This window comes from Lycium barbarum, chromosome 5 (assembly GCF_019175385.1).
Source record: "Lycium barbarum isolate Lr01 chromosome 5, ASM1917538v2, whole genome shotgun sequence".
Taxonomy (NCBI): domain Eukaryota; kingdom Viridiplantae; phylum Streptophyta; class Magnoliopsida; order Solanales; family Solanaceae; genus Lycium; species Lycium barbarum.
The window spans coordinates 8,254,578-8,281,060 of NC_083341.1; the positions used below are offsets into that span (position 1 = coordinate 8,254,578).

A 26,483-nucleotide genomic window follows, 5' to 3' on the forward strand; every position below is an offset into this window, starting at 1 on the left:
GGCATATGATATGTTCTGGTGTTGTGATATGTACGATGATACGATATGTTCGGGGATTGTACGGAGATATGAAACCTTCTGGAGTATGATGTGTTGTGGCGCCAGCGTCGGAGTGGCGGCCACGTTCCTGAGCCTTATGCATGATTTTTATTTGCATGGTATATATATATATATATATATATATATATTCTGCACAGATTTTGATATACTCATTCTGTATCCATATTCGGTACTCCTCACTTCGGTTATGATTCGGATTTCTGTATTTCATGCTTTGCATACTCAGTACATATTTCGTACTGACCCCCTTTCTTCGGGGGCTGCGTTTCATGCCCGCAGGTACAGACACTCGTTTTGGTGATCCTCTAGTATAGGATACATATTCTGCCACTTGGATTACTCCTTTTGATCCGGAGCTCATATTTTTGGTACATATCTTCTGTTATGCATATTCTGTAGATATGACTATTCGGGTACGGCGGGGTCCTGTCCTGTCCCATCATATGTTTCTGTTATGGTTTGTAGAGGCCTGTAGTCATATATGTGGGTCATGGGTCATGTTTGTTTGTTTGTTTGTGATTATGATCAGCGTCTTAATGCGGTCCCGTTTGCTATTATGGCCAAAACGGCCCATCTGTTCGTATATGTATGTGTATCGGGGCGATGTCTATTCCGCCAGCCTACAGGATTTGATATGATGTTTCTGTACGGGTGACCGCTTAAGACGATATTTGTTCCCAGTATCTGCTTAAACTAATGTATGTTAAGTTTGACCAAGCCTTTGATATGTCGATCTGGTACGTAAGTCTGTTTGGGTGTCCAAATAGAACACCAGCCGCGGCCCACGGGGTTGGGTTGTGACAGAAGTGGTATCAGAGCGATTTGTCCTCGGAATGTCACAGGCCGTGTCTAGTAGAGTCTTGTTTATTGGTGTGTTGTGCACCACATCTATAAACAGGAGGCTACAGGACATTTAAGGTGTTACCTTTCTTTGAATCTTAGATCGTGCGATAGAGCTGTGCTATTAGGATGATTTCTTTCTGACCGATTTCTATGCTTTCAGTGATGCCTCCGAAGAAGACGACAGCTGCCCAGAAGGGCAAAGCAGTGGCAGGAGAGACCAGTCAGATACAGAGAGTTACTCGGGCTCGTGCTCAGATTATGCCCGATAGTGCACCCCAGTCAGAGGGTTCTGCTACACCACCATCAGAGGAGCCTGGAGCGGCTCCACCATTAGCTCCAGGGGCGGAGGATAGGGCGATGAGAGAGGTTGTTCAGTTGTTGACGACATTGGTAGCAGGACAGGCTCGCAGACACGGGCTAGGGGGTGATGATATGGACAGACGTGACAGTCTGAGGGTTCGGGATTTCTTGACTTGTGGTCCCCCAGAGTTTTACGGGTCAAAGCCCGAAGAGGACCCCCAGGATTTCATTCGACAGATGCAGCGCTCGTTGAGACTGGTCAGGGCTTCTGAGACCGAGCCTGTTGATTTAGCTTCACACAGATTGCGAGATGTTGCGATTAATTGGTACGAGTCTTGGGAGCTGTCCAGAGGCGAGGATGCTCCACCGGCCGTATGGGATGAGTTTGTAGCCGCCTTTCTCTGCCATTTTTTGCCCCCAGAGTTGCGGCGGGCGAGAGTTGATAGATTTCTGCTGCTGCGGCAGAGAGGCAGGAGTGTCCGAGATTACAGCTTGGAGTTTGATTCTCTGGCTAGATATGCACCTGCCATAGTAGCTGAGATGCCTGATCGGATGCACCGGTATGTGATAGGATTGGATCGCTATTTGATTGACAGCTGTATGGCGATGGCATCGCAGACTGGTATGGACATTGCCTGGTTACAGGCTTATGCGCAAGGGATGGAGGACCGACATAGAGAGGACCAGTCGAGCAGAGATCGTGATGGGAGACCGCCCAAGCGGGCTAGGTCAGCTGGGTATTCTGGAGAGTCTCGAGGCGGGCAGCCTCAGCAGCAGCGGTCCAGCAGATATCCTCCTCCATCAGGCCGGAGTACACAGTCTACAGGTAGACGGTTTGGCGGTGCAGGGCAGTCTGGAGCAGGCCAGAATTCCAGAGCTTCAGGTTCTCAGACGAGCAGAGGTCCCAGTCAGTCTAAGCCACCCATGCCCCGGTGTTCTTATTGTGGGCGGTCGCACCCAGGAGAGTGTTATAGAGCTACAAGTACCTGTTTTTCTTGTGGCCGCCAGGGCCATATTATGAGGGACTGTCCGTTGGCGGGTGGTTCTGTTGGTGCGGCTCAGCCGACAGGATCGGCTGCTGGTTCGTCCTCCACTCCTCAGTTATGCGCCCTGCGGGGCGGGGTATTCCAGCACCGGCGGGCCGCGGTAGAGGCCGTGGCGGGGTTTCTGATTCTAGCGGTCCTTCGAACCGCATTTATGCATTGGCCAGCCGACAGGATCAGGAGGCGTCGCCAAATGTGGTCACGGGTACATTATTGGTCTTTTCTAGAGCCGTATATGCATTGATTGATCCAGGGTCCACTTTATCATATATTTCCCCCCTCGTCGCTAGTAAAATTGGGATAATGCCTGAACCTATAGAACCGTTCGAGGTAGCTACGCCGGTTGGGGATTTTATTATAGCGAAGCAGGTATACAGAGATTGTTCTGTGATTATATGTGGCCGTTGCACTAAGGCTGATTTGGTAGAATTAGATATGATGGAATTTGATGTTATTATGGGTATGGACTGGTTAGCCTCCTATTATGCTAATGTTGATTGCCAGAAAAAGGTGGTTCGTTTCCAGTTTCCAGGGAAACCAGTTATAGAATGGGCAGGAAATACAGCATCGCCGAGGGGTAAGTTTATTCATACCTCAAGGCTAAGAAAATGATCCAGAAAGGGTATATCTATCATTTGGTTCGAGTGCATGAAACTAGAGCAGAAACACCTACTCTCCAGTCAGTTCCGGTTGTTAATGAATTTCCAGATGTGTTTCCGAACGAGCTTCCAGGCCTTCCCCCTGAGCGGGAGATAGACTTCACGATAGATGTATTGCCAGATACCCAGCCTATATCTATTCCTCCTTACAGAATGGCACCTGCCGAATTGAAAGAGTTGAAAGAGCAGCTGAAAGATCTATTAGAAAAAGGCTTCATCAGACCTAGTACGTCTCCCTGGGGAGCGCCGTTATTATTCGTAAGAAAGAAAGACGGGTCGCTGCGGATGTGTATTGATTACAGACAGCTGAATAAGGTGACTATCAAGAATAAATATCCCCTTCCCCGGATTGATAATTTATTTGATCAGTTGCAGGGTGCTAAATATTTTTCGAAGATAGATTTGCGTTCGGGCTATCATCAGGTGCGGGTACGAGAGGCAGATATTCCAAAGACTGCTTTCAGGACCCGGTACAGGCATTATGAGTTCAGAGTGATGTCTTTTGGGCTAACTAATGCTCCAGCAGTGTTTATGGACTTGATGAATCGGGTATTCAGGCCGTTCCTTGACATGTTCGTGATTGTGTTTATTGATGATATTCTGGTTTATTCACGATCAGCAGAGGAGCATTCGGATCATCTGAGGATCGTACTTGGCACACTCCGGCAGTAGAAATTATATGCTAAATTCTCCAAATGTGAATTCTGGTTAACTTCAGTGGCATTCTTGGGGCATATCGTTGGAGCAGATGGCATTCGGGTCGATACACAGAAGATCGAGGCTGTACAAAATTGGCCTAGGCCCACGACGCTGACTGAGGTATGCAGTTTTCTGGGATTGGCCGGATATTACAAGAGGTTTGTGGATAACTTTGCTTCTATTGCGGCACCATTAACAAAGTTAACTCAGAAGGCAGCCAAATTTCAGTGGACCGATGCTTGTGAGCGCAGCTTCCAGTTGCCGAAGGAAAAAATAATTACAGCTCCAGTTCTAACTCTTCCAGAGGGATCAGATGAGTATGTTATTTATTGTGATGCTTCTGGTATTGGGATAGGTTGTGTATTAATGCAGCACGGTCGAGTTATAGCCTATGCTTCCCGGCAGCTCAGACCGCACGAGAGAAATTATCCCACCCATGATCTGAAATTGGCCGCGGTGATTCATGCTTTGAAGATATGGCGGCATTATTTATATGGGGTCCATGTTGATATCTATACGGACCACAAAAGCCTTCAGTATATTTTTAAGCAAAAGGAGCTGAATTTGCGGCAAAGAAGATGGCTTGAATTATTGAAAGATTATGATGTCGATATTTTGTATCATCCTGGAAAGGCTAATGTTGTAGCAGATGCACTTAGTCGCAAATCTATGGGCAGTTTGACCGACGTGCAGCCAGAGAAGAAGGAATTAGTCCGTGAAATTCATCAGTTAGCCAGCCTTGGAGTCCGTTTGGCCGATTCTGGAAATATTGGGGTTTCTGTCCGAGAAGTTGCTGAATCATCAATTATGGAAGAGGTAAAACAGTGTCAGTTCAAGGATCCTATTCTTGTACATTACAGAGATATAGCCACTGATAAGGAAAAGACCCAATTCGAGATGCCACCTGATGGGGTATTGCTATATAGTGGCAGGTTATGTGTGCCTGACGTTGCAGGACTGCGGCGACAGATTATGGGAGAGGCACATTATGCTTGGTATTCTGTTCATCCCGGATCCACAAAAATGTACCACGATCTCAGATGCTTATATTGATGGGATGGTATGAAAAGAGATATTGCAGAGTTCGTTGCCCAGTGACCAAATTGCCAGCAAGTTAAGATCGAGCATCAAAAGCCCGGCGGGTTATTGCAGGAAATAGAAATCCCAGCGTGGAAGTGGGAAATAATTAATATGGATTTCATTACAGGGTTACCGAGCACTCCACGCAGGTGTGATTCTATATGGGTTATTGTTGATAGATTGACGAAATCAGCCCATTTTCTTCCGGTCAGGACTACTTATTCGGCTGAGGATTATGCCAGATTGTATATTAAAGAGATAGTAAGGCTTCACGGAGTTCCTATATCTATTATAACCGACAGAGGTGCTTAGTTTACAGCAAATTTCTGGAGGTCGTTTCAGGAGGGATTGGGGACTCAGGTAAGTCTTAGTACGACATTCCATCCTCAGTCCGACGGACAGGCCGAGCGTACTATACAGACGCTGGAAGATATACTACGGGCCTGTGTTATTGATTTCAGAGGTAGTTGGGATGATCATTTGCCGCTTATTGAATTTGCCTATAATAATAGTTATCATTCCAGCATCCAGATGGCACCGTATGAAGCCTTATATGGTAGAAAGTGCAGATCTCCAATTGGTTGGTTCGATGTGGGTGAAGCAAAATTGATCGGGCCAGATATGATCCAGCAAGCAGTCGATAAGGTAAAACTCATTCGGGAACGGTTGTTAGCAGCCCAGAGTCGACAGAAATCATACGCAGATAAACGGCGTCGACCCTTAGAGTTTCAGATTGGTGACTGGGTATTTCCGAAAGTGTCTCCTATGAAAGGTGTAATGAGATTCGGCAGAAAAGGAAAGCTCAGTCCGCGGTATATTGGGCCCTATCAGATTATTCGGAAGATAGGCGAGGTCGCCTACAAGCTAGACTTACCATCCGATCTGGAGGCAGTACATCCGGTATTTCATGTGTCGATGCTTCGTAAATGTATTGGTGATCCTTCCATAGTATTCCCCATAGAAGATATTCAGGTAACGGAGGAATTATCTTATGAAGAACAACCTGTAACTATTCTGGATCGTCAGGTGAGGAGACTACGCACCAAAGATGTACCCTCTGTTAAGGTCTTGTGGCGAAATAATAATAGAGAAGAAATGACCTGGGAAGCGGAGGACGAGATGAAGAAGAAGTACCCTCACCTGTTTCCTATGCCTTCAGGTAATCTAAATTTCGTATTTGGTTATGTTGATTAATGAATGATTTATATGTGCTGCCCATATGAAGAACCTCCCCCAAATGTTTATGAGACCTATAAGGCTAATTTAACATTCGAGGACGAATGTTCTAAAGGGGGGAGGATGTTATATCCCGCATTTTCGCATATTCGGAAATTCTGAAATAATTTTGACTTGTAAGAAATAAGGCCATAATTTTATCTCTATTTAAAATATGTGTGTTGTCCATGAAATGTTGATATGGAAATATCGAGGAAGGCTAAGGGCAAAATTGAAATTTCGGAAATTAGTTTCGGAAATTACAAAATAAGCCCCTAAATGAATTGAGCTAGAAAAAAAAAGGGAGGCCCAACCCCTTGTGGAGTGGCCGGCCATACCCATTGCAAAGGGCCCAAGACAATTCAAGACCAATTAAATAAAAGGGAAGAGGCCTCTAGTCTTCTACACTTAGTAGAACTTTCAAGAACATAGAAAAAAAATTAGAGCATCACAAAGGGCCATTTGGCCACTACAAGAAAAAAAACATTGTGGAGCTCAAATATTTGGTTCAAAACTCATCTCTTTCTGAATTCCTACTAAGCCGGGAACCCTCTTCAACGTGGTATAAGCTTTGAGGCAAGAAAGTACTTGTTTACCAAGTAGAGAATTTGGAAAAGGTAAGAATTCTACTTCTTTTTCTCTTGGAAGAAGTTTATATATATGTTGTAGTATGTGGGAATGAATGTAGAGTATGAAAATTTTGTGTCATGGGTATGTGTGTGTGGCCGAAAATGGGTGGATGGAGAGGAATGATCAAAATTTTATTTATTATGTTAATTGTGTTGTAATGGCCTTTTAATGCAAATGAAAGAATTTTAGTTCAAGTTGGCATGAAAATTTTTGTTAAGTTGTTGTAGGAAATTTTGTGATTTTATTGTTGATTTATGTAATTATGGAAATGGAATTGTTAAAGTGGAAATTGTGGTTGTTGTTGATGAAATGGGAAGATGAAAAATGTGTTGTGAATGTTGTGTCGAAGGTTGGCGATTTCGGATGAATTCTAGTCTTGGTGGATTTTTTTGTATATTTTGTAAAATGGTATGAAATGCTTTTGAATTTGCACTTGAATGATCTTGAATTGGTAGTGGATATGTAAGAATCGATATCGGCTTGAAAATTCGTAGTTGAATTGAATGTTGATGAATTATGTTGGAAAGGAAGGTTACTAATGTGGAATGCGTTTTAAATTGATTATTGATATCATGGTTATGGTTGTTGATGAATTTGGCCGAGTTTAATTCTCGGGAATGTTGAATTTGCAGGGGAGATGCTGCCGAAATTTCTGTAGACAAGTACTAATTAGAATTAAACTCCTAAGTACTTGTAGCTAATTTTTGGGTAATTGATAATATTATTGTAGATATTGGAGAGCCCGAGACTTGAGTCGGGATTTGTTTGGCGAGTGATCGAGATTTAGTAGTGAGCGATCGAGGTATGTAAAGCTTACCGTTCTTCCTTTTTGGCATGACCTTTATGCAATAAATGAATGACATATATGTATGCTCCAAAGAAATTCTACTCCTAGAGCCACTAGGATGGCCTATGTCTTTGATTTCCATAAACTATTACATATGACTTGTCACATGCCTATGATGTTTGAAGTATTAGTCGATACGTTTCCGGATGTGGTTTGAAAAATATTTGATATGGCCTAAGTTTGGATATGTATACTTTGGATATGTGCATATGATCCTAAGGCTCTGTTTGAAGTACCCTATAATGTTATTTGAAAGTTCCTCAATATGAATGATACTAAATTTTCAGAAAATGACTTATGATGTGTTTTTCGAAAGTTTTGTAATTTGAAAGTTCGTAACTTTTGTATACTAATTCCGATGGACTCGATGCTTACCTTGAGCCTTCTAATATCAGTATGTATATGTATTTATTCGTCGAGTCTTGGAATTCATTTAAATATGTATATGCATATGGTTTCCGCACTACTCCGCTCGTGCCTACTACTATGATAGCGCAGAAGTGGGAAACGGTTAAACTCGAGGATCTTAAGATCAATAAGGGCGAGGTTCTTGTTGTAAACTGTCTGTACCGTTTTAAAAATCTACTTGATGAGACCGTGGTGGTAAATAGTCCAAGAGATGTTGTTCTGAATCTTATCAGGAGGTTGAATCCAGATGTTTTCATACTGGGGATTGTAAGTGGTGGTTATAATGTCCCATTCTTTATCTCACGATTCCGCGAGGCTATTTTTTACTACTCGTCGTTGTTTGATATGCTTGATGCTATTATTCCCCGGGAAGTACATGAGAGAATGCTGGTTTAAAAGAATATACTTGGTCCGGAGGCAATGAATGTCATCGCGTGCGAAGGTGCTGAGAGAATTGAGAGGCCAGAAACATACAAGCAGTGGCAAGTCCGAATTATGAAGGCTGGATTTCGACAGCTTCCTTTGGATGAGGAGATCATGAGAATGACAACAGAACGGTTCAAGGTGTTTGACAAGAACTTCGTGATTGATGTAGATAGTGAATGGCTACTGCAGGGATGGAAGGGTCGTATCGGATATGCACTTTCAACATGGAAGGCAGCTTATTAAATTTGTTTACGTTCAGAAGCCATGATATCTCTCTGCCCCTTGTAAACAATGAGCTGATGAATGGTATTCACTTTTCCAAGTGCTAGTTATTCATTTATCTAGCTACCTTTTTTCTAGTGCCAATGCATCAAATTGTCAATTTTTCTAGTGTTAATTTGACAAGTGCAACCGTGAATGGCTGAATGCTATGTTAATATCACTGCTTTGCTTATAGAGGAATGATAATGATTTTGGAGCAGCATCTGTGTCTGCTGCTACTCATTTTGCCAGGAGATAACATTAAAAGTATTGAACAAATAGGCAATATGTATGTTGGTTTCTTTTCATTTGTACTTTATATCAACCATGTTATAGCCTGTTTGGCCAAGCTTATTTTTCCTCAAAAGTACTTATTTTTTCAAAAAGTGCTTATTGTAAAAAAAAAAAAGTGAGGTGTTTAGTCAAGCTTTTGAGAGAAAATGAGTGTTTTGGGGGAGTAACAGAATCAGTTTTTCAGAAGCTAAAAAAAATAGTTTTTGCCCAAATTGAGAAAAATACAGATAGAAGTACTTTTTAAAAGCTTAGTCAAACACTAATTGCTGCTCAAAAGTACTTTTTTAATTAATTGGCCAAGCACAAACTGCTTTTCTTAAAAAATACTTTTTTGAAAAATACTTTTAAAATTAAACTGTTTTTAGAAGCTTGGCCAAACAAGCTATTAGTTAGATATAGCTTTTGTAATGATTTGTGAAGGTTCTATAGGTATCTCTACTAATAACGGCGAGTTCCTACATGCTTATTGTCGATTTGCATATTCGTTTCAATCATGATTAGATTTCATTAGTTGCATTTTGGTATTGATGTTGATTATTGAATTTTGCAAAAAGCTATGATGATTTTCTTATTCCTCAGATGTCAGAGCAGAATTTCTTGTTTTGGCTTCTTAATTGATGGACAAGTGCACGAGATGTTTTTACTAGATGTCCTATGTTTACTTTCTATAATGTAATTTTTTGATGACCAAGTACATTGAACAAGATTTTTGTGTTGTAAGGTGTATACATAATAAAATATAGCTTGACACATGGCATGACGAGAAGGGAACACGTGGCATTTGAATACGAAATGTTGCTTAGTCATTTAACTTGGTCGGAACGAGAGACCCCGGTTAACCCCAGAGCAAACTTGTCAAGTCAATTGTTTCGGGTCATTAATTAAAGATAAACATTGTGTGACCGGTCGGGGTTCAAAGCAGACGTTACGATTTAAAATTAAAACAACATTTATTATCAATTATTGCTCATTATTAGAATTTAATTACAGATTAAGTGTTGATGTATTTTGTACTATAAAAGGAGCCTGAAGGCCTCTAAAAAAGATCATCAAATAACAACTTACACACATTCATACTATTTAATTTTTAGCAATTAAGTTTATTTTATCATTCTTTTATACTAAGTTACTATTAGTTCTGCAAGGCCAAAGCAAACAATTTTTCCACTAGAGGAAAACCTATCAAAGGATTCTCTCCAAAGATCAACAAAGCCCAAACTTATTTAATTCACCAGTGTATTAGCCCGTGCTTCGCGCGATCGTAAAGAACTATAATTTTTTTATAGCTCTAATCAATACTTCATAACAATTTGAGCTTAGATAAAACATATTCACTTTTATATACTATACATAAAAGCGTGTGTTGGGCTTTTAATACATGATTCTCTTAGTTTGCTATATATCAAGGGAAACTAAGTGTATATATATGTTAATGAGAAATATTTACGAAATATGATGATAGTTTTTCTTATTTACAAAACATAACGATATTTTATGAAACATGACGGATTTTTATATTTTTTTATTTTATTTTCAAAAAATAATTTTTTTTAAAAAATATTTTAAACTTTAAAAAAAAAAAAATTGTTCTCAAAGGCTTAAAAAATTACCTCATTTTTTTGTGTATGAAAAATGTATGAAATGTGTGTGTGTAAGCGAAATTTTTAATATAGTTTTTCATACACAAAATGTGAATGAAATTCTAAGTCTTGAGCGAGATACACATTTCATACCATTCTCATACATAAAATTTTGAGCGTAATGTTTAAGCCTTGATCGAGATATACACATTTCATATGTTTTTCAAACACAAAATTTAGCAAGATATACACATTTCATACACAAAAATTTAAGCGATTATTTTAAGTCTTGAATGTTGTATCAAAGTTGTATACAATATTGTTGTAGTCGTATTAATTTTAGAGAAATCTAACATGAACTTTATATACGAAATGTGAGCGAAATTCTAAGCCTTGAGCGAGATACAAATTTCATACCGTTTTCAAACATACAATTTTGAGGTGATTTTTTAAGCCTTGAACGAGATATACACATTTCATACAGTTTTCATACACTAAAATTTGAGCGAACTTTTTAAGTCTTGAGCGAGATATACACATTTCATATATAAATCTTTGAGCCAAAAAAATTTAAAAATTTAAAAATAAAAAATAAAAAATAATTTTTTAATTTTTTAATTTTTTTTTTAAAAGTATGTTTGTTATAGGGTTTGTAATGTTATGTTTGTTATAGGGTTTGTAATGTTATGTTTTGTAAATAGAAAACAATCATCACGTTTCGTAAATATTTATCCTTAATATGTGTGTATATATATATATATGTAATTTACCCATATATCAAATACAAATATATAGGCATTTGAGTTTTTTGTTTCATTAAATAGTAAAACTTTTATTGTCTATCTTCTATTTAATTAAAAATAATGTAAAACGAAAAGTAAATAAAGTAAAAGCAGAAAGGAAAAAAAATAGAATGAGAAGAGTGGCAATGTTAGGAATTCCATCTAGTGGATATTAAAATTACATTTTCGTTAAGTCCTTTTGATCCTATATTTTTTCCTTTTACCAAAATTGTTAAGATTTATTGAGCATAATGAAATAAAAACGACAAAAAGCAGTAAAAGATTTTAAAGAGAAAAATAGATTGGAGCCGGTCTAAGAGAGTTGTAATATCATCTATTAGTAGGACATAATTATAACTCACCTGCAAATATAAATTAAATGTACACTAATTTAAGTATTGGAAAGCTACTTGCACTTGTTCATAGTGCTCTAAATAAGCGATATCGTATGAGTTGTCAAGAATAATAATTAAATCAAACAAAAAAATATAAGTCACAAAAATATATAATTTTTAAAAGTTCAGTTTCAAGAACATTTTGATTCGCTTAATCAATCAACTTCAGCTTAAATGCTCAGTGAAATGGGAAATCTAAAAGAGTGATTAGATATGAATGCTAAATACATGAAATATAACTAAAAATAGTTAGCAGATATATAATATATGTATAATTCATGTATAACGTGTGTATAATCGTATATAATCTATTTATTCTGCTTAAAAAAATTAACAGTAAAGATCCCTATGGTCACAAGTATGACTTTACTAAGGAGAGTCAAAATATAAAAAAGTTAATACACAAAGAAATCTAGGGGATTCAACATATAGTATATACATTATAAAAAAAAACGATACCTATCTACATAGTGTAATTAAAACCGACGAAAATGTGCAATGACCAAGGATGGCTCCGCCACTGAGTATGACATTATCACTATCTTAAAAATCTAAATATCAATAGATTCAACATCACTAATAAAAAATTGAAATGCGATTTTCTTTCACAGACTACAAATGAACGAAAATAATGCAGTGATCCAAAAGAAATATCTCATTTAAATTATTGGGACAACTTTAAGAATTGATAGAACAGTAATAGATTAAACAGAAAAGATCACTGAGAGTAGTACCTGTTGTTGAGATCAAACAAAAGAAAAATCTTATCTTAAAATTTGATACAGCTAAATTATTTTAGAACATGGTAATAGATTATTAGAAAAGAGAAAGTTAGTCTAACTTAAGGACTGATACAATTAAGAGCCCGTTTGGATTGGCTTATAAGTTGCTTATAAGCTATTTTCAGTTTTTTTGAGTGTTTGACTGACCAGCTTAAAGTCATTTTGTGCTTAAAATAAGCTCAAAAAAATAATTGGGTCCATTTGACTTAGCTCATCGAAAACAGCTTATAAGCCAAAAAAAAAAGTTAGACTACCCCAACTTATTTTTTTTTAGCTTATAAGCTGTTTGCAGCTTATAGGCATAAGCTCATCCAAACAGGCTCTAACTCAAGCATAGCACAGTAACATATTAAATTGAAAAGATTACTGAGAACAATACACATAAGCGTACAAAAAAACTCCAAGATTAAATTTAGCCAACATCTAATACAGCCGTCAATCCTTGATATTTCACCGAAATGATAAACAAAAGGACAAAAATTACAACTCCATGCAGCACATAGCATAGAGCTTTTCACTGTGTTGAAACTTTTGGTTTTGTGAGGATACCCAATATTTGATAACCATGTAGAGGAGATGCACGTTATAGTGAGTGTGCGAAGAATGAAGATAGTGGCGGTGACAGTATAATGAGGAAAAACTGTTTCAAATTTTTATTTAGTGCTAGAGTCTTTAGATTTCAAATGGAGAATTTAACCAAGACAAAGGAGGAAAAGACAATTACACATTTAGTCTGATCCGTTGATGAAAGGCTGTAATGATTAATTACTACGGAACATAAAAGGTCGTAACTTTGTAACAGCCCTTATTGGGATTAATGTTTCTTTAATCCATGTGTGTATTATATAATACTAGGTAATTTGCCTGAGCTTCGCGCGGTCACTAATGACCTCATTTAACTTACAAAGGATGCTTAGCTAATATTCGTGAATAAAACGACATAAAGCTCGATATCGACAATAATTCAAAATGGTTCAACTAAATTTGACAAAAAGTACATCTTACATGTGGGAATGATACTCGTATTCACTTTGTTCCTTCTAGATAATAAAATCTGTATAATGACATGATAATATACCAAGAAAGCTTTTTAATAGTTGTATCACTGATATTATGACATTCCTAAGCTATGGTGAGATACATGATAAGTCACTTCTTTATGAGAAGCTGCCCTATCCGAGCTTCTCATTGTCCACATTTGTGCAACGTGACTCCCCAATATTTTGAGCTTCCTCTAGAGAACCCAATGCTTTGATGTCGAAGTATGTGCACAAAATCTTCCTTTGAGAAATTAGACATCTAGATACCAAGTCACAAGACGATAACAGTAAGCCAAGATCAGCTTCCGAATTGGGATTAAAAGATATCTAATTTAGGTGGTAATTCAAGAATTAGCTATCTACCCGCGATTCTTTAGATCATTATGAGAATCACTGAATTAATATTGATATCTGCATCCAGGCCTCTAAATTTAATCGCAGCACGATCAAGTGCCCTGATATTAATAGAAAACTTTAACACCATAACCGTCCGATTTCTCCATTTAAATAGTGTCATTATATCTTTACTACAATAAAACTCATTCTAACTACTACGTCATACCTATCAACAGCATGCGCAACATCAAACCCCCTGTAAGATTCAAATTCTCATTAAAATATTCGGCTGAAGCTTGCAATTACTTAGAAACAATTCATGAACAAAAACATTTGGTTACCCAAGTAAACTTGTTTTCCGCAATCCCTGCATAATATATCATAGAAATTACAATTAGTTTCTACCTATAACTTTGTATATTTATCTGCATTTATTAGCGAGATGCAATAGAAGAATTTTAAATTTGGAATTATATTAAGTTTTATTTTAACTACTAAATAGGTGAAGCCTGGTGCTAAGATGGAGTTAAATGTTGTTGATGAGTGTTAATGTTTGGAATTTCACCTGACATTTAATTCGACGGAAGTACATGACTTGTAAAGACAGTAATTGCCCAAAACTTGAGGGAATAGATCCAACTAGATTGAGCTAGAACAAAAGTTTACATCCGAGAATATAATTACATTCATATATTGCCTGATCAATGGAAAGTTTCCACAATTTTTTTTAAAAACTTGAGTAACCAGTTCAATATTCAAAGAAAGCTGAAGCAAATTTTGTGGGAATTTTGTCATACCTTAGACATGCTTTTATTATGTCTCAACAAACATAAGGAAATCTATATGCTTAAATAGTAAAGTCACCGTATAATCAATTTAGCATTTAATTCACAAACCTTAGTTATCCATGGTGATGTTGTGTCACAATTATCCTGTCCTTTGCGCTAACGGTTGGAAGTTCTAGTGTTATTCATTTCGATATGGGTCACCATTGAGAAAATTGATGTGCATGATATTGTACATTTTTTTATCCATCGAAGTAATCATGTATTGTAAAAGATAAGTTGTATTATGGAAATAATAAGCATATGGGCAGCTATATTAATCAGTTTAAATTTAAATTAATTTGTGTACGAAATGATAACTGTATGAGCTACATTTACGCTTTATTTCAATGGCAAACACCCGGGAAGACAGAAACCCATCATAGTGCATTAAATTAAACAGCAGCATATATTGAGTCGTTCCCACCAAACATGAAAGGAAATAGAAAAATCTTTTATGATCTTTATGATTGAAGGTAAAAGATATCCAAACAAGTTAAAGCACCATAACAGTCTTTCTAGTCAGTTGAAAAGAAAGAGTTTTCGCCATAATCTAGTCGTTTAATTAGTGTGGCCATCTATGATAAAAGGAGAATTGTTACTACCTGGTAGCCGAAGTATTTACATAATGATTGTCAATGTCTTTTCATTGTTCTGAACAAAAAAGGCAAATGATTTTTCTCGTTGAGTTTATTCACAGATTTAGAAGAAAGAGATGAAGAGGGTGAGGATTCGACAAAATGTGAAATTAGGTCAGTTATTGTCTGAGCATTTTTGCTACAGAGTAATTGGGATTTTAGTGTGTTGTGCTTTGTGGGTAAGTGTGTTCCGTTGGAGAAGGGAACTGAATTCATTCACAACAAAGAGAGAGTTTGAACAGATAAGAGATGACTTTTATGTGAAAAAATGAAGTGTGAGAAAATCTCCAAGGGAATGGCTGAGTGGCCAAGACACCAATGCAACAAAAGTAACATAAAGTGGATAAAAAGAGAAGTTGCATACCTGTGCCGAAGTTATTTTCTACGCCTCCCATGAGAATTCTCGCATAACTTCAGACCTATTGGGAAGAACAGCTTCTCCAACAGTGAAAATGATTATTCTCGAAAAATTTCAGACCTATTAGAAAGAACATGTTTTCCAACAGTGTAAATTCTTAAGATATAATCACTCAGAGTAAGAGAATTCTAGAGAAATGTTAAAGTGGTATAGAGATTCAATTTTCTTACCAAAAAATACTACTTTATTCGTGATATGGGAGTTAAAGAGCCATGTTTTAGTAAAACAAAGAAGTGTGAGAAAATCTCCAAGGGAATAGTTAAATGGCCGAGATGCAACAAAAGTAAAATAAACTGGTCGAAAAACAAAAAGCTGCATACCTAAAGTGGTTGAAAAACGGAAATTTGCATACCTGTGCGGAATTGTAGTATTTTCAGTCGATTTATTGGAGGAAGAATGCAGAGAGAAGAGTAATTGAAACCTGCAAATCGTACGTAAAGGTAGGAGGGAAAATGGACTTAAGAATGAAGGAAGAATATAGAGAGAGGAAGGAAAGAAAGGAATACGCAAGTCAGTCTACTCGGGGTAAATGGAACAGGGAATGGAAGAAGAATAGGGAGAGAGAGAGAGAGAGAGAAGAGTAGGAACAATTGTAAAACGATTGGTCTATTAAAAGTGTCGTTTGGTTTTTCTAGTTTTTTTATGTTTTTTTTTTTACACTGGAAAGTAGAGGAAATTTCAAAATTTTGTAAAAATAGATAAATACAATTCCTGTTTTTGGGTTGCGCCAGGTCACCGGGCTCATGTCCTCCAGTTATATATACATAAGAGATTGGCAAGAGATTTCAGGAGATTTTGTATTTTGGCTTATCACATGCTTTAGCTAACTGTACAAAGCCGATTTAAATATCGTTAGGAAAAACTTCACATGTAAGAATCCATATCCGTCAAAATTTTCTTCCTAAAATCAAATAAAGTGCCTACAGAAAGGTGAAAAAACAGTGTCATATTAGATTCAGCAGGTACTCAAATATTTGAGATAATATGCAAAGGTTCTCTTAATAGATGGATTCTACACTGAGTTCACATGATCTTTCAGAAAAATAATTAACCACATAGTCATTCACAAAGTAATATATTACTTGAACAGATAATGCAACTTGCAGGCTAACCCATTTTCTTTGAAAGATAGAAAATCAATTCACATCCAAGTTTTCATAAAGTAACAACTTAGTAATTAACCAAGTAATAAAGATATTGCTATTGTTTCAAACTTCAAACACTAAAATACTGCTAATGCAAGATTTGGGGCAATCAAATTTTGTGTTAATTAGCAAAAAAAAAAAAAAAAAACTTGAACTCATTCAAGACAAAGATCGGAGGAAGAAAATGATAAATTCACTCCTAAAAAATAGACGGCATTAAAAAAAATCCGATTTGTCAAATAACTTTTTGGAGGAGAATATGGCTCAATATCTCTTCTTAATGAATAATAAAAAAAAATAAAAAAAATATGGCTCAGCATGAGTAATGTTAATAAATACACAGCAAGTATTCATCCAAGTTTGATTGTACCGCAAAGAGCCAAAATCCCAAAATAAAAACCCTAAAAAGTAATTAGGAAGCCTTCTCTTAGGTATTCGATAATATTGGTCCTACAAACCATTACAAGAATGATATTTTTCATTAGTCAATTGACATAGCATATTTTCTATAAGAACAAACCAGTTGCACTTCATGCATCATTTAATAGGCAAAATATCATTGTTGAAGATAAGTCTGGCTAAGCGAATTGTAAGTAGTACCAAACTATCAATCAATGCAAAATAAAAAAGCAACATCAACAACCGGTAAAGTGAGAGCGTCCAACCTCAGGAAGTACTTGTTAGGCGTGAAATTCAACCGGAAAAGCGAGAGAGTCCAATATAAGAGGAAGAGGCGTGACTTACTGAGTTTTAAATTGTGAAAGCGGTGTTTATTGGGCTGAAGAGGTGTTTTTAGGCAAGGTTTTGTCTTTTTCTGATGCTGAAAATTAGTGAATCTAGCAAAAATCTGTAAAAATAGATAAATGTGAATCCTGTGTTATAGTTGTGCCACGTCAACAGGCCTATGTCCTGCTTTTATATATATATATAGAGAGAGAGAGAGAGAGAGAGATAGAGAGATATATTATTGACCAGAAAAAATGAGTTAAAAAAACAAAAAAAGATAAATATAAATATGATTGATCAGAAAAAATGAGTAAAAAAAACCAAAAAAATGAGAAAAAAGATAAATGTAAATGCTGGCCATAGAGAGGTGCCACATCACCTTGTCTATGCCTAGTTTTATATTATATATAGATTATTGCTTTATATACTTTTTACTAATTTATTCATTCTATTTCTCTAGTCATTATTGGCTTTATTATTCACTATTTATAACAAATCAAATCAAGTATCATTTAGACCACAAATGAATTTAACTGTACTCTTTTTTAGGGTAAATAATTTGGCGCTCACCGTGGGGGCTAAGGATAATAGTAATATTGTTTTGTTGCTCTAATTACTTTACTTATTACTTTTTAATCTCTGTCACTAGGTAGTTTTTTTGATGACGAACACTGAAAACCAAATTATATTGATGTAGTATTGAACAACACTAATGCATAGGAAAGGAATCCGGCAACAGGAGAAGTTAGGGTGGGGAGTCATCAAGACCAGGTTTCTCCTCGTGAATCCAAGTATACGGGAAACGATTTAACTCTCATGATGAGCATGAAGAAGAAGTAGCAGCTGCAAACCATGGGTTGGCAAAAATCTTGGACCTGCTGAAAAAGCAATAAAAGGCATGATTATCAAATTATGTTTCTTTTACTCTTCGGAACCTAATGAATGATCTTAAATCTTCCTCTTGGCGGCATGGAATTGATATTGTTTGAATCTTTGATCATAATTTAGGGATATTTCTTTGTTTATATTTACAATTAAATACCCCTTTTGCGTTGTTGTTCTTCGAAGGGTTAGATGAGATAGTTGATTATGTCAATTGGAAATATTGTGTATTATTTTTTTCGTCGTTATTATTTGTTGGTGTTTTAATTTATTATTTTTGATTAAATGTAATAAAATGAGACAACATTTCATCATTTTATACTTGCTATTTTTCCTTTAAATTTTATTAGTTGATGCTTTTAATTTAATTGTTTAATTATAGTAAAATAAATAAGATAACATTCATCATTTTGACCTTGTAATTTTCAAGTTTTAATAATATATATAACATTTAAAATGTTTAAGCCCATTGATATGGAATACACGTGCAACACACGTGATCAGAGACTAATATTATTAAAAATAAAAAAATAATAAAAACTTCTACTCGAATACATCACTTTTATGATATTGTCATAATCCATAAAGAAAACATTTCCAGCGTACATGACACAAACTGGACTACAAAGAAAACAATACTCGTCGGAAGAATCAAGACATTCATTGTTTTCAGCATAAAGACCAACGTTAAGATTGTCAAACTTGAATATTTTCCCAATACCAACAGAACATGATCAAGTAAGACAACAAAAGAGAATGAGAAGTGTCATGCTTCCATTGAAACACATCATTCTAGAATTCACAACAAATTGATATCGAAGAGAAACCGAGATAATTGAAACTGTTTTAAAAAGTCTATATTGAATTATGTGTAGAGTAACCGAAAAATTAATATGATACAATCTTTTAAAAACAACTTGTCGAAGCGTAACATTGACACCGTTCACATAGATAAGGAAATAGTAATTTGTCGAAAATTTATGAGTGAAAATTGGTGTATGTTATTTGAAATACGCCTTGAAACAAGTATATTTCAATATGACTTGGCAAATATTGAAATTCAACTTGTAAAATATTGATAGCTAAAATATATTTATGTGCTGAAATTCAATTTTTAAAATTACTCATAGCTAAAATACTTGTTTATAAATGCTTAGATTCCATATTTACATATAGTTGAATTGTTTATGTCCAAATGGGTAAAACTAGGGTATGCATGGGTGGGTTCGGCCGATTAATTTATAAAATTTACACCATATCAATTTTTGGCTATTCTATTTTGTATAATCAAAATTAGACTTTTCAAAACCATCTCAATCATATTGGTTTCTCTTTGATATCAGTACGATTCGATTATTTTCGGTATTTTAAAAAAAATGTTATGTGAGAGTCACTAGTAGAAGTTAGAACGCAATAAGATGCATATTGAATTAGGCTTTGGCAAAACTCTGTAGACATTTTTGTTTTTTGAAAGGTTATGAATCAAGGTAACATGAAAAATGGACTTAATAAATTAGCTGAGACAACAGCGATACATATTATACAAGTGGAAAAAATATTAATCGAGCTAGAATTACTCAAGAATAGAGTATATTAGAAGATTAAGAATCCAACGAGAAAAATTCTAAAGCATAAAAGAGAAAGATATCCAATACCTGGCTTGCTACTCAAAATGACGGAAATAATTCGGTTTCAATAGGAGTAGTAGAATAGATTTTGGAGTTGGGACTTTGGGTGTTAATTACATGTTGGCTTGTAGACATTTCTGTAAACCCAGGCCCAAGGAGGAAAAAATAATATTTTGTTATCTTTAAACTTAATATATAGAAACATGTTTTATATATAAATTTATTCATTATAGTTCTATAATTTTTTTGATTTATTTTTATAAAATTAAACGCTATCAAATTATTTCGTTATGGTTATAAAATTATAAAAACTTAAGATTTAATTTTTAAAAATCTAAAAATCGATACGGGTGATTTGTTTTAGGTAATCGGTTTTTAAAGTGGGATAATTTCAATAATATACAATTCAGCATATAAAACTACATTCAAGTAGTTATATTTTTAATTTTCAATCCACATAGCCAACATTTTTTTTCACAATAGTATTTTAAAATACGATATATAACATTATACACTTACGATAGACAATATATAAACTTGTATAAAAGTGCATAATAACGTATAAAATGACTATTTCAGATAATATTAAAAAAAGAGACATTTCACATAAATATTTTCTCCAAATCGACATAGAAAGTTATTTTTCCTTTTAAAGATCCATGGGATCCAATGATCCATTGACACCTGATACACTTTTGTCACGAGTGGAAAAATAATCATAGTGACCGTGACAGTTTTTTGCCTTTTTTATTCCTTCCTGTAAAGACCTGGACAGTTGAACATTTGCAGTCAATAATAGTACATTTCTGTCTCTTTCTGTTTTACCCTATGTTCTGCCCTCTTCTTTGACCAGAATTGCAGGTGATCCTTCTGTATTCATTACTCCATCCGTCCAAAGAAATCAATAATGTAATTTTTAAAATTTATCAAATTATTCTTATTTAATAAAAATAAATTATTATTTTTCTTATTAGATCATGTAGAAGTAGTAAATCTTTTAATATTGTGAATTCATTAATATTAAGTTTTTATGTGACTTTTTCCATCATTATTTAAATATATTATTTTAACTTGTCAATTTTTATCTAAGAATAAAGTTGAAAAAAATTTGTCTTTAGCTGAATTGATAGTCGATTGAGTTTTGGTGATGAAGTTTAAACTTTAATTTATTTTCATTTTATTTAAAGTTTACAGCTTGTATTTTGACTTATAATTAGCATGTTGATCAGAAAAGTTGTTCTTTTAGCCTACTTTTATTATTGAAAATGTTTTTATTTGGAGTTGACATTTTTGGGTTTTGAATACTTAATTTTTGCTGAATTGATAGTCAATTGAGTCCTGGTGATGTAGCTTAAATTTAACTAATTCTCGTTTGTTTTCAGGGTTTAAGTTCTTGGTATTGTATTTTCTTGTATTATTAGCACGCTGATAAGATAATTTCTTCTTTTATCGATAAAAGAAGAAGATTTTATGTAGAGTTGACATTTTGTAGTTTTGAATACTTGATTCTTGCAGATAAGATGAAAATTGATGAAGGTTTCGTGGGGCTATATGACTATGAAGCAGGATCGACAAATAAATTAGAGGATGAAGCTTGTTCATTTTTCCCTGATGCGAATCTGATTAATAATCTCAAGGTTAGTGATAACTTAGTCAACACGAATCATGTTGACATGAGTCCATTTCAATCTGTTGTGGAACCAAATACCGAAGCCTGTTCATTTTTCCCTGATGATAATCTCAGAGTTAATGATAATTTAGTCAACAGGAATGTTGACATTAGTCCATTTCAATCTGTTATGGAACCAAATACTGAAGCCCATTCATATTTCCCTGATCCGGATCTTAATAATCTCAGAGATAGCGATAATCTAGTCAACAGGAATGGTGATATTAGTCCATTCCAATCTGATGTGGAACCAAATACTTTAGTCCCATCAACTGCAGATGATGCCTTTCACGAGGATTATGATTTCAGTGATGTGGTGCTTAAGTATATAAATCAAATGCTTATGGAAGAGGACATTGAAGAAAAGAATTGCATGTTTCAAGAGTCTGCAGCTCTTCAAGCTGCAGAAAGATCGTTTTATGATGTTATCGGACAGAAGTACCCTCCTTCCCAAAATCACGAGAAACCATCCAATTTAGGTCAGAATGGACATTATACTGATCATAGCAGTTTTTCCTATAGTGCAAATGATGGTAGTGATGACGTGTCACATGTGCCTCATATTACTGATGGTGTTGCTTTGCATTCAACTTCTCGGTCATCCTATAGTTCGTCTGGCAATTTAGGTCAACATGGACATTATACTACGGACCATAGCAGTTTTTACCGTAGCGGAAATGATGGTCGTAGTGATGGCTTATTATGCCCAAATTGGAATCTTGATCTCGGTGAGGATGATGTGTCACATGTTTCCGATCGTGTTGCTTTGCATTCAATTTCTCGGTCGTCCTACAGTTCGTCAGGTACTATCACGGATGTGCATGTGGATTCTCCTGCGAGCACAGAAAGGGTTCCCGACATATTTAGCGACAGAGAGTCTATTATGCAGTTTAAGAAAGGGGTGGAGGAGGCAAGTAAGTTCCTTCCTACGGGCAATAGCTTGCTTGCTGATGTGAGATATAATGTAGCGGGAAAGGAGCAGTATGAAGAGAGAAAAGATGCAGTACTAAAGTATGGGCAAAAACAATCTCCCGAAAGGTCGAGAGGGAAGAAAAATACCCTTCATGAAGATGTAGTAGATTCAACAGAAGGGAAAAATAACAAGCAATCTGCAGTGTTTTCTGAATCAATTGTTCGATCAGAAATGTTTGATAGCGTGCTGTTATGCAGTGCAGGAAAACATGAATCTGCTCTTCGTGAGACCTTTCAGGCTATATCAAGGCAAAATGCATTAGAGAATGGCCCTTCAAAGGGATCTAATGGCAAGAAGTTACAAGGAAAGAAAAAAAGGGGTAAAAGAGATGTAGTAGACTTGAGAACTCTCCTTACAAATTGTGCACAAGCTGTTGCTGCAGGTAATCAAAGAACAGCAAATGAGCTTCTGAAGCAGATCAGGCAAAGTTCTTCTCCTTTGGGTGATGGGATGCAGAGGCTGGCCCATTATTTCGCTGATGGGCTTGAAGCTCGGATGGCTGGTTCCGGTACTCATATTTATAAAGCCCTTATTACACGGCCCGCATCAGCATCTGATGTATTGAAAGCTTACCACCTACTGCTTGCTGCCTGCCCGTTTCGGAAGATGTCTAGCTTTTTCTCGAATAAGACAATTATGAATCTAGCTGAAAAGGCTTCGACTGTACATATTATAGACATTGGCATTATGTATGGTTTTCAATGGCCTGGCCTCATACAACGTCTCTCTTCTAGATCAGGTGGACCTCCAAAGCTTCGTATAACCGGGATTGATTTTCCAAATCCTGGTTTCCGACCAGCAGAGAGGGTTGAGGAAACGGGGAGACGGTTAGCTCATTATGCTGAGAGCTTCAATGTTCCTTTCGAGTTCAATGCTATAGCGCAGAAGTGGGAAACGGTTAAACTCGAGGATCTTAAGATCAATAAGGGCGAGGTTCTTGTTGTAAACTGTCTGTACCGTTTTAAAAATCTACTTGATGAGACCGTGGTGGTAAATAGTCCAAGAGATGTTGTTCTGAATCTTATCAGGAGGTTGAATCCAGATGTTTTCATACTGGGGATTGTAAGTGGTGGTTATAATGTCCCATTCTTTATCTCACGATTCCGCGAGGCTATTTTTTACTACTCGTCGTTGTTTGATATGCTTGATGCTATTATTCCCCGGGAAGTACATGAGAGAATGCTGGTTGAAAAGAATATACTTGGTCCGGAGGCAATGAATGTCATCGCGTGCGAAGGTGCTGAGAGAATTGAGAGGCCAGAAACATACAAGCAGTGGCAAGTCCGAATTGTGAAGGCTGGTTTTCGACAGCTTCCTTTGGATGAGGAGATCATGAGAATGACAACAGAACGGTTCAAGGTGTTTGACAAGAACTTCGTGATTGATGTAGATAGTGAATGGCTACTGCAGGGATGGAAGGGTCGTATCGGATATGCACTTTCAACATGGAAGGCAGCTTATTAAATTTGTTTACGTTCAGCAGCCATGATATCTCTCTGCCCCTCGTAAACAATGAGCTGATGAATGGTATTCACTTTTCCAAGTGCTAGTTATTCATTTATCTAGCTACCTTTTTCCTAGTGCCAATGCAGCAAATTGTCACTTTTTCTAGTGTTAATTTGACAAGTGCAACCGTGAATGGCTGAATGCTATGTTAATATCACTGCTTTGCTTTTAGAGGAATGACAATGATTTTGGAGCAGCATCTGTGTCTGGTGCTACTCATTTTGCCAGGGCATAACATTAAAAGTATTGAACGAATAGACAATATGTGTGTTGGTTTCTTTTCATTTGTACTATATATCAACCTTGTTATAGCTTGTTTGGCCAAGCTTATTTTTCCCCAAAAATACTTATTTTTTCAAGAAGTGCTTATTTTAAAAAAAAGTGAGGTGTTTGGCCAAGCTTTTAAGAGAAAATGAGTGTTTTTGGAGAGTAGCAAAGTAGTTTTTCAGAAGCTAAAAAAAATAGTTTTTGCCCAAATTGAGAAAAATACAGATAGAAGCACTTTTTAAAAGCTTGACCAAACATTAATTGCTGCTCAAAAGTACTTTTTAAATTAATTGGCCAAGCACAAACTATTTTTATTGAAAAATACTTTTTAAAATAAGTTGTTTTTAAAAGATTGGCCAAACAGGCTATTAGTTAGATATAGCTTTTGTAATGATTTGTGAAGGTTCTATAGGTATCTTCTCTACTAATAAAGGCATTTGCATATTCTTTTCAATCATGATTAGATTTCATTAGTTGCATTTTGGTATTGATGTTGATTATTGAATTTTGCAGAAAGCTATGATGACTTATTCCTCAGATATCAGAGCAGAATTTCTTGTTTTGGCTTCTTAATTGATGGACAAGTGCACGAGATGTTTTTACTAGATGTCCTATGTTTACTTTCTATAATGTAATTTTTTGATGACCAAGTACATTGAACAAGATTTTTGTGTTGTAAGTGTATACATGATAAAATATAGCTTGACACATGGCATGGCGAGAAGGGAACACGTGGCATTTGAAGGCGAAATGCTGCTTAGTCGTTTAACTTGGTCGGAACGAGAGACCCCGGTTAACCTCGGAGCAAACTTGTCAAGTCAATTGTTTCGAGTCATTAATTAAAGATAAACGTTGTGTGACCGGTCAGGGTTCAAAGCAGACGTTACGATGTTAAATCCCGTATTTTTGCACATTCGGATAATTTGAGATAATTGTGACTAGTAAGAGATAAGACAATATTTTGATTCTATTTAATACATAAGTTGTTCACGAAAATATTGATGCGGAAATATTGAGGAAGGCTAAGGGCAAAATTGAAAATTTGAAAAATAGTTTCATGAATTACAAAAACTTGGACATGAAATAATTGGGCTTGAAAAAAAACAAAAAAAACAAAGCCCAAGTGTGGCCGGCCAAGGCCCACTTGGGAATTTTAAATCCAAGTAATAAAAAGAGAGGGCCATATCCTTTATCATCCCATTTTAAGAACATTCAAGAAAAAAGAAGAACTTGAGAGAAAGAGAGGGGGGTTTCGGCCAAGAGGAAAAGAAGAGAAAAAAATTTGGAGCTTTCAATCTTGATCCAAAAAAAATATATTTTTCTAGTATTCTTACTAATTCAAAGGCCCTCTTCAACGTGGTATAATTGTTGAAGCAAGAAAGCTACTCTTTGTTGCAAGTCCAAATTCTAGTCAAGTGGAAAAAGGTGAGAATTCATATTCTTTTATGTGTTATGCAAGGTTTATGTATGTTGTAGTATGTAGAAATGAATGAAAAACATGGAAATAATATGTGTTGTGTGTGGGCCGTGTGGGTGTGTGTGAAGAATGGTGGCCGTGTGGTGTTGTATGGCGGAGGAAAGATGAATTAATTTTATTTAGCATGTTAGTTGTGTTGTTGTGGCCTCTATGATGCAAATGGAAGTTTAATGGTTCAAATCGGCATTGAAATTGGTTGTGGGTTGTTGTAGGAATTAATGTGACTTTAATATGATTTTATGTAATTGTGAGAATGAAGTTGCTAAAGTATGAATTTATGTTGTAGTTTATGAATTTGAAAGAAAGAAATGCATTGTTGTAGCTTTTGTTGCATTTGTAGAGTTTCGGGTGGAATAGAGTTGGTTGGATTGTTTTGAATATTGTGCGAGTTACTAATGCTAGAATATGCTTCAAATTGATTGTTGGTATTGTAGAATTGGTTGTTGGTATGGTTGTTGATAAATTTGGCCGAGTTGAATTCTCGGGGTTGTTGTATTTACAGGAGAGATGCTGCCGAAATTTCTGTAGACAAGTGCTAGTTAGAATTGAATTGCTAAGTACTTGTAGCTAATGTTTGGTAATTAATAACGTTATTGTAGATCTTTGGGAGCCCGAGACTTGAGTTGAGATTAGCTTAGGAGGTGAGCGAG

The 26,483-nt window shown here is 35.9% G+C and overlaps 2 protein-coding genes and 1 pseudogene across 3 annotated transcripts in view; all 3 read left to right on the forward strand.

The window, feature by feature from the left end:
* LOC132640338 (scarecrow-like protein 14) overlaps window positions 1-26,483 on the forward strand; it is a 39,139-nt gene that overhangs the window by 1,645 nt on the left and 11,011 nt on the right. The window lies entirely within an intron of this gene.
* LOC132640339 (scarecrow-like protein 14) lies at window positions 7,410-8,691 on the forward strand (annotated as a pseudogene).
* On the forward strand, window positions 20,704-25,064 carry LOC132640336 (scarecrow-like protein 30). 2 transcript variants are annotated; one of them, XM_060356891.1, is made up of 3 exons: window positions 20,704-20,802; window positions 21,457-24,110; window positions 24,870-25,064. In XM_060356891.1, the coding sequence occupies exon 2, from the start codon at window positions 21,462-21,464 to the stop codon at window positions 24,045-24,047; it is 2,586 nt and encodes an 861-aa protein (XP_060212874.1). In that variant the 5' UTR covers window positions 20,704-20,802; window positions 21,457-21,461; the 3' UTR covers window positions 24,048-24,110; window positions 24,870-25,064. The 2 variants fall into 2 exon arrangements, with proteins under 2 accessions (XP_060212874.1, XP_060212875.1); XM_060356892.1 differs by having other exon boundaries at window positions 20,751-20,850.